The 8,875-nt window shown below is 33.5% G+C and overlaps 2 protein-coding genes and 1 non-coding gene across 3 annotated transcripts; 2 read left to right on the top strand and 1 right to left on the bottom strand.

Moving 5' to 3' along the window:
* Positions 1 to 499: 499 nt before the first annotated feature.
* On the top strand, positions 500 to 3,529 carry LOC145597538 (UDP-arabinopyranose mutase 1). Its single transcript, XM_081653730.1, has 4 exons — positions 500 to 959; positions 2,057 to 2,307; positions 2,395 to 2,563; positions 2,889 to 3,529. The coding sequence occupies exons 1-4, from the start codon at positions 636 to 638 to the stop codon at positions 3,216 to 3,218; spliced, it is 1,074 nt and encodes a 357-aa protein (XP_081509856.1). The 5' UTR covers positions 500 to 635; the 3' UTR covers positions 3,219 to 3,529.
* Positions 3,530 to 5,982: 2,453 nt separating this feature from the next.
* Positions 5,983 to 7,940, top strand: LOC145597074 (F-box/LRR-repeat/kelch-repeat protein At2g27520-like). The gene is made up of 2 exons (XM_081653251.1): positions 5,983 to 7,099; positions 7,759 to 7,940. Exons 1-2 carry the CDS (start codon positions 5,983 to 5,985, stop codon positions 7,938 to 7,940), a joined length of 1,299 nt encoding a protein of 432 aa, XP_081509377.1.
* An 83-nt stretch (positions 7,941 to 8,023) lies between these two features.
* TRNAD-GUC (transfer RNA aspartic acid (anticodon GUC)) lies at positions 8,024 to 8,095 on the bottom strand. The gene has a single exon. It is a non-coding gene; the product is annotated as a tRNA-Asp (tRNA).
* Positions 8,096 to 8,875: the final 780 nt, after the last annotated feature.

Genomic DNA, 8,875 nt, shown 5'->3' with positions numbered 1-8,875 from the left:
GACGAAATAAAAAGTGATTCGTTTTTAAAAAAACTCAACATATTAGTATTTTTTTTTTAACAAATTCGATTTGTCAGACTCGTTTATTTCACTATATTTTTGCTGAACTAAAATTAATTTTGTTGAGCTGAAATTATTTTATTAAGCTGAAAATGTTCTTATTGATTGTCAATTATATTTCTTCTTTAAAGATACTGATTTTTATTAAAATGAATTTTTTTTTGCTAAACTGAACTTATTTTTACTGAACTAAAATTATTTTTAAACATTATTCATTAAACTTAAAGGTAGGGATTTATAATGAATTACACAGGGCTTTACTCCTCTTTTTTTTATAACTAATTTATTACGATTCGACATCGCCCGACCCGCATACTAATTGATCAGAATTAAAAAACACTAATGGGGCAAGTGTTGAACGCGGAATACACCATATAGCAAAATGCTAGATTCCCTTACTCCGGAGAAAAGTCCTCAATAACATGTGACACCATCAATTCACATTTTTCTTCTCCCCCATAAATTACCCCTCAAACCCCCTTCTTCTCACCAATTCAATCTCAAACCTCACTTTCTCTCTCCTCACTTCTCTCTCTCCAACCAGATCTCCCCCTTTTTCTCTCTCCTCTTCCGCCATGGCAGGACCTTCAGTTCCTGCTACCTTTCTTCTGAAAGATGAGCTTGATATCGTCATCCCCACCATTAGAAACCTTGATTTTCTCGAAATGTGGAGGCCATTCTTCCAACCTTACCATCTGATTATTGTTCAAGATGGAGATCCTTCTAAGACCATTAAGGTCCCTGAAGGGTTTGATTATGAGCTTTACAATAGGAACGATATTAATCGTATTCTGGGTCCTAAGGCTTCTTGTATCTCTTTCAAGGATTCTGCTTGTAGATGTTTTGGGTACATGGTTTCTAAGAAGAAGTACATCTACACCATTGATGATGATTGCTTTGTAAGTTTTTGATTTTTGGAATTGATATGTGGTTTTTTTTTCTGATCTGGGTTTTGTGCGATTTTTAGGTTTCGATTTGATAAATAGTCAATTTTTGTGGTGTAATGCTGAATTAATAGAGGGGTTTTTGGATTAACTGATTTTCTCATCTGAATTTTGTGGAAATTCAGGTTTTGATTCGATGATTTTCTCGAATTTTGAGCTTGATTCAATTGAATAGGGGTTTTAGTGGGGTTTTAGATTTGCTGAATTTCTGATCTGGGTTTTGATTCCATTTTTTTATATCAGATTCGGGTTCTGACGTTGAATCAATTCAAGGGTTTTGGTGGATTTTTGATTTAATGATTTGGGTGTATGAAAATTTTGAATTTTGATGGGGAAATGTTTGATGGGTACGATTTGATTTTCTTGGCTTCTTGATGATTTGATCTTTAATTTGTTTAAATTTTTTGTGGTGGTTGAGTTTGAAAATTTGAATTTTTTTGGACTTGATCTGATTCTAGGTCGGTGGATTCCCCTTTTTGTGCTTCTTTTTAGCATATGATTGCTTTTTCACGCTTTCATTTCAAGTTTTATGTCCCTTGACTGTGAAAATTATGCTAATTGTTTGTTATGATACTATAGAAAAATATAATATGTTAGATCTTATATGTGGTCCATTCAATTCTATTGTTTCAAACCTTTTGAAGGCTCTAATGACATTGACTTTAGGATGTTAATTTTTTGTATTTGATCATGACTTATGGGCTAACATTGTTTCTTTGATTATTGTGTTACACACATTGTACTTTCTTCAGCATTGTTAATATTCGGGTTGTGTGTGATTGATCTATTACCTCTATCTGGCTTATTGGTTCTTCCTAACTTGTGTTTTGCTGAATTGGCTCTGAGTGAGTTCGATGTTGTGTGCCATTGATTTAACTCTATCAGGGCTGATTGGTTCTAGCTAGTTAATGTGTGATCTAAGTTTCTTAGATCTCATTAGTCCTTGTTTAAAAGTTATAACTACAATATGCACTTATGTTGCACTTTTGATGGTCATTTTTGGATTTAAATTGGGTTTAGATCTAATGTTGATCATTTTTTGAACAATGTAGGTTGCCAAGGATCCATCTGGGAAAGACATTAATGCACTGGAGCAACACATCACTAACCTTCTTTGTCCATCAACCCCTCTTTTCTTCAACACCCTTTATGATCCATACAGGGATGGTGCTGATTTCGTTCGTGGATATCCCTTCAGCATGCGTGAAGGTGCCAAGACCGCTGTTTCTCATGGTCTTTGGTTGAATGTTCCTGATTACGATGCTCCCACCCAGCTTGTGAAGCCTCTCGAGAGGAACACCCGGTATGGTTAATTACCGCTCATGGAAGTTGAAAGGTTCTGTTTTTACTCGACATTGTTACTCTTTCTAATTTTCTCTTTGCTTTCTAGGTTTGTTGATGCTGTTATGACCATCCCCAAGGGCACCCTCTTCCCTATGTGTGGCATGAACTTGGCTTTTGACCGTGAGCTCATCGGACCTGCTATGTACTTTGGACTCATGGGTGATGGCCAGCCTATTGGCCGTTACGACGACATGTGGGCTGGATGGTGTGTTAAGGTATGCCACTTGTTCCTGTCTTTATAAACAATTTGAGTTCATATTGTTGTCATTTTCAAGTATCCAGGTACCCAGCTTTGGAATTTAAGTGTCATGTTGTCATTAGCTCTTCATCAAGCTGATATAAACTTAAAACTCATCAGTATCAAAATTGGAAACACGTCCTTATTTCAGCTTATAGAGTTGCTCCAAAATATAGCAAGCTAGGCCTTGTCTCTGTGATGTAAACAATTCATATGTGATAGAAGCACTAATACATCATCGTATGGTAGCACATACTGTCGACTGTTAAAATACTTATGATGCTTCTTGGTCGATTATACAGGTTATCTGTGATCACCTAGGTCTTGGAGTGAAGACCGGGCTTCCTTACATCTACCACAGCAAAGCTAGTAATCCATTTGTGAACCTGAAGAAGGAGTACAAGGGTATCTTCTGGCAAGAAGAGTGCATCCCGTTCTTCCAGAACGCAACCCTCCCAAAGGACTGTACTACTGTCCAAAGCTGCTACCTTGAGCTCTCCAAGCAAGTCAAGGAGAAGCTTGGAAAGGTTGATGAGTACTTTGTCAAGCTGGCTGACGCCATGGTCACATGGATTGAGGCTTGGGATGAGCTGAATGGTGCTCCAGCTGCTGTTGCCAATGGTAGCGCCTAATAAGAGCAGTCTATAGATTGGTTCAAGGCCTTGTATCGCCATTCGTTATCTCTTATCAATTCAAGCTTTGAATCATTGAGGTTTGCTTGGAGGCTTAGGGATTTTTCGTTTCAGGCAGAGATATAGGATTTAATTATTTTCATAATTTTTTTCAAAAAACAGGGGAGTTCTGTAGTCTGAACTTCCTCTACCTATCCTATTTATGTATCCAGTAGATTGAGCATTTGTTATTTGTTTTTTTGGGATTTATATTTTAGATGTACTAATATTCGTTGCTTATTTATCTTTTAGAAAATCATCTGTTGCTCGTTTCTCTAGTACTCATTTAGTCCGTATTGTTTTGTTTACAAATTTGCCTCATCATCGAGAAGAAATAGGTTCAAATGAGTAAACCGTGTAGTACCGAACTACTACTGATCACCAATTTTCTTGTTTAGGTCAAACTTATTGATAATTAAAATTACAAATAATGATAAAAATATTTTGAAACAAACCTAATAACACATGGAAAAATTTACTAAGTAAATTAAGTTTTTTCTTTGGAAAAATACAATTATCTTGAAACAAACTTGAAGACACCACTACTAGTTAATAACAACGACCTAAAGAAAGAATTGTAATGGAATTAAGCTAAGTTGATTTCTATAAATGGACGGAACTTTTATTGGGTTTGAACACAAACAAAATATTTTGAAAAGGTTTGTCGAATTAATGGTAGTTTAGAATTGTAGATGGCTATTTATAACGGATTAAGGGCCTGTTCTCATTGACTGAACTCAGCTGAACTGAATGAATATTTTATAAGAGAAGGAAATTAAGAGCTGAACTGAACTTAACAGAACTGAATTGAGCTGAACTGAACTGAACTCAGCTGAACTGAACAGAACTGAACTGAATTACAACGTAAGAGAACAGACCCTAATGGTAGGGTTTAGTTGTTACTTGAGAACCAAGATTATGATGACGCATAAATTTACACGGTAGTTTTTTTTTGAGAAAGTACACGGAAGTGTTTGCCGACTTTGATAATTTTATTACTACCTCCGTTACATATTATTTGCAACGATTAGACATTTTTTCTCTCTACTTTATGTCAAATCGTTGCAAATAATGTATAACGGAGGTAGTATTAAACTTAATTAATTAACATTAACGGTCCCTAGTTTAAATTGTTATTGTATATTCGTATTTGTTTACCATGACTTGACTAATCGTAAAGACAAAATCTTAAATAAATCGTTACTTTTTAGGTGAATTACTGAATCGTAAAACTTTATTACTACCTCTATTACTCTTTTAGTTGCAATAAAGGGGTATTATTTGTGAGAGATAAAATATTTATTTTTGAAGTAATTATCGTAGATAGACTTTTAAATAAATCGGATGTATAATAAATATTGTACATCCGTTATAAAGTTACCCTAAAATGAGCAAAAATTACCCTAATATGAAGAATATTTACCCTGACATAAATAAAAGTTATGGAATATTTATGCTTCAATTTATTGATAAAAGTTACCCAAAAACTTGTAAAAGTAACTCTAAATTTGATAAAAGTGACCGATGCATTGTAAATTATTGTACATCAAATGTATACAAAATTACTCTTATTATAGTAGCTTAGTGATATATATCATAAGCTTTCAAAAAATAAAAAAGTAATTTATTTTATAAATGGTTTAAAACAAATATTTTATGTAAAGTAATTTAAAAACGAACATTATGATATAAAAATAATATACTCCATAAATTTATGGGCTTGACCCAGTTTCTCAATTGAGAAACATTGATGTTTCTCAAAATGGCAAAATTGGTAAATATTTGCAAAGTTATCAATATTTTATTGTTTTTTTGTGGCTGACTCACCATCTTCTTTCTCCTTCTTCAACCTTTCCTTCATCAATGGCTGACAAAATCCAACACCATAACAAACACCACTAACACCATCACAAACCCCATCCCCACCCCAATACCACCATCTTCGGTGGCGAAGCCGCCGAATCTAACGAAAACTCCTAAGAAATATGTATAAAGTTAGGGCATAATTAACCCCAAGTGGTAGGTGTTTGTCGATTTTGTGAGTTTTCCCTCTTTTGTTGAAGAATTCCGCGACTTTTCAGTCATCTATTGTTGAAAATTCTCAATTTCCATTGTTGAGGAGAGAGAGCGTAAGTGTGTTTGTGGGTTATCAATTTGCTGAAATGACACAACTAACCTTGCTAATTTGAATAAAAATACGAAAATGCCCTTTTGAGAAACATACATGTTGAGAAACTTGTATTTTCTCTAAATTTATAGTATAATATTTGAAAGTTATTTTTCAATTACATAAATATCGGAATTTTATTAACGAACAAATTTATTTTAAAAATTTATCTAAATCTATTTAAATTTTATTGAAAATAAAACTGTAAACTAAATTTTTTATCTTAAAAAATTTATCATATTGTATCTAACTTTTTAATCCTACAAAAATATATCCAAATACATCCTATAATCATGTCATAATAATATATAATTGATTATTGTCTGTGTGGCATGACACCCTAAAAAAAAAAGTGTAACGTGTTACTCTTGTGTTCAGACTAAAACTTTAGCTTTATATATTTAGTTTTCAAATTCCCAACACTTTGATATATATATATATATATATATATATATATATATATATATATATATATATATATATAATCAAGTAACCAACCAATATTATAAAATTCTGTTAAACATAAAACTCTTCCATCATCGAATTCTAAATCGATCAATGGCGGAAGAATTGCTGGATTTACCGATGGATTTGTGTATGGAGATCTTAGCGAGGCTACCTGCGAAAAGTCTGATGAGATTTAGGTGTGTTTGTAAAAGCTGGTGTTCATTAATTGATTCCTCTGATTTCAGGCTTTTGCATCTTCAAATTTACAACAGGAAACACAAGTATGTGTTAGGAAAAAAATACGGAGAATGTAGCATTCATAGTATTGATACATTCGAAAAAATTAATGTATTTTACGAAACTCGTAGACATTGCCCTGTTATGGGAAGCTGTAATGGATTGATCTTGATGTTTTCCCTTAACAAGGATAATGTTGATGAGTTGGTACTTTATAATCCTTGCATTCGAAAGTCCGTTGTGATTCCTCGTTTTCCTTATACTTGTATTGTTCGCAGCAGCAGCAGCAGATATAGAGAGGACGGCCGCGTAGTTTATTGGCAAGGTTTCGCTCCGTCTTGTAATGATTATAAGGTGTTTGTTATTCAGTCTTTCGATTTTGGGATTCGGGTTTATTCGTTAAATGCTAACCGTTGGAGGATCAAAAATAGGTTGAATGTCTCCATTCCAGGGATTTTAAGTTTGATTCGAAATGGTGGGCGTGTTTTAGAGTTTAAGGGTGCTATATACTGGTTAGGATATGATAATCCGGACAATAATCCTGGACCGCGTAAGAGTCTATATGATTTGAATACTCATCTTGTATCGCTTGATTTTGATTCCGAGAAATTCAAGTTTGTGGAGTTGCCTGATGCTTTTAAACAAACAGGTGTCCTTCAAAATTGTTGTTTTGTCCTCAACGAGTCTATAGCAGTTTTCGGTATGTCTTCTGATCGTACCTGTATATGGGTTTTGGTCGATGAGGGTGGTGGAGGTAAATCGTGGCGGCTTTGGTATACTGGGGATTCAAATTTAGAAGCTCTTCGGTTTTTCAGGGTAGGTCTTTGTTTGCAAATTTTCAATGTTGAGAAGGATACATTTTATGTGTTTGATTTTGATAGAAGACTGTACTCTTATAATTTCAAGAGTCACCTGATACAACATGTGGAAAATTATGTAGATGAACATAATAATTTGGAGAATTATATGGAGAGCTTGATACTGCACAACTGTACAAGCAAAACCAAGGGAAGATTTTGACATACTCCTGCGAGATTGATGCTGAATTTAGAACTATAATCCCTCATGTTGTTATTATACATTCTTCCCTTGTTGCTAGATACTCTGTCTTAGTTTTATTCTCGACTTTTCGTATACGATTTCAGTGACTGTTGAATACTTGAATGGACTGTTGGCTTAGCATAAATAGAATTATAAAGTAACTGCCTTTTCTTTTTCTTCCTGTTGATCTTCTCCGTATAATCATGTGTTGATATATGAATTTTTCTAGCCGACCCCACTTATGAGATTAAGGCTTTGTTTGATTAATTACTAGGTATAATAACTATTAAACTAAATTGCAAATCTTGATCATCAATCTAGTTAATGTTATTTCTTGGGCAGGGATGAAATTTTGCATTGCTTTGACATTGATTTTCTTTGTGACATTACTCAAAGATGTAAACTCGATCACTGTGTCTAAGTTGCAATCAAGGAGGTAAACGTATAGCTAAGCAACTAACATACCTAGAATTGTTGAGAAAATTACTTCACTATGACATACAGTCATACACCAAAGTTTTTTTTTTTTTTGTACTGTACTTGAAAAAAAAAAAAGAAAAAAAAAAAATCAAACTGATCCCATGTACTTCCTTCATCCTAATTACTCAGGCCGTCACACAGTCCATGTTGATGCTGCTGCTGCTCCTGCTCCGCTTCTTGGCCGCTGTTCGGGGAGTTACTTGCCTGATGTTGCACGCTCGATGTCTCGAGTATTTCTCGGGCATTACCAGAAGCTTCCTCAGAAGATGCAGCTGTGTTACTGTTGTCGATATTTCCCTCAAAAGTTATAAATTAAGAATTGTACAACTATGATTAGGATTTCTTTGTAGATGCAGAAAAACTAATTTAACTAAATTGCCAATGAAAAAATAATCGCCGTTGCCGGGGATCGAACCCGGGTCACCCGCGTGACAGGCGGGAATACTTACCACTATACTACAACGACATTGCTATTGAGTGTTGACTTATCTGTAAATCTTAATTCAATATAGTAAATTGTTATTAGATATTTGTATTTTCTTTATTGTCGGCACCTCGGTGGAGATTTTTGAGGAAGATATTTTTATTTTTATTTTTTGTGCTCTTGTGTAATGACTACTTGACTAGTGAGTGCCAAAATGTGTATAAGTAGGAGTTAGGACTAGTGTTAGTTAAATCGCGGCATGCTAAATAAGTTCAAACGCATAATATGTGGTCTAATTAGAGAAAACACAAATTTATATCTTGATAAACAAATTATAATTAAATAAATAAAATATGTTTATTAAATGACAAAACAAATAAATCAACTTTTTTTTTTTAAAAAAAAAATATACATGTAGGATTGAGATTCAATGAGAAGTTTCTTAAAATGAGAAGAATGAGAAGGATGAAATGTGCTAGATTTTCACAAAATGTGCATATTTCTTTCACTAAATGTACAAAATAGATTTTCGAACTCATAAAATTTTTGAATTTTTTGGAAAATTAGAAAATGTGCACATTATGTTCAAAATTTATGCACATCAAATTTGGTTTAAATTTTAGGAAAAATTGATGAAAATAATCCCAACTTTTGTCCATCCGCTCAAAATAATCCCAACTTCTGATTATTTTTAAATAATCTGAACTTTAGGGGACATTAGCTCAAAATAGTCCTAACTGGTCACCTAACCTATTATAACAGGTTAAGGTGACATGTGTAATCATGTAATTGGTTGGGAAAAAAACTTTAAAAATTAAAAAA

This window comes from Chenopodium album, chromosome 20 (assembly GCF_948465745.1).
Source record: "Chenopodium album chromosome 20, dcCheAlbu1.1, whole genome shotgun sequence".
NCBI lineage: Eukaryota > Viridiplantae > Streptophyta > Magnoliopsida > Caryophyllales > Amaranthaceae > Chenopodium > Chenopodium album.
This window is presented reverse-complemented; position numbering and strand designations above follow the sequence as displayed.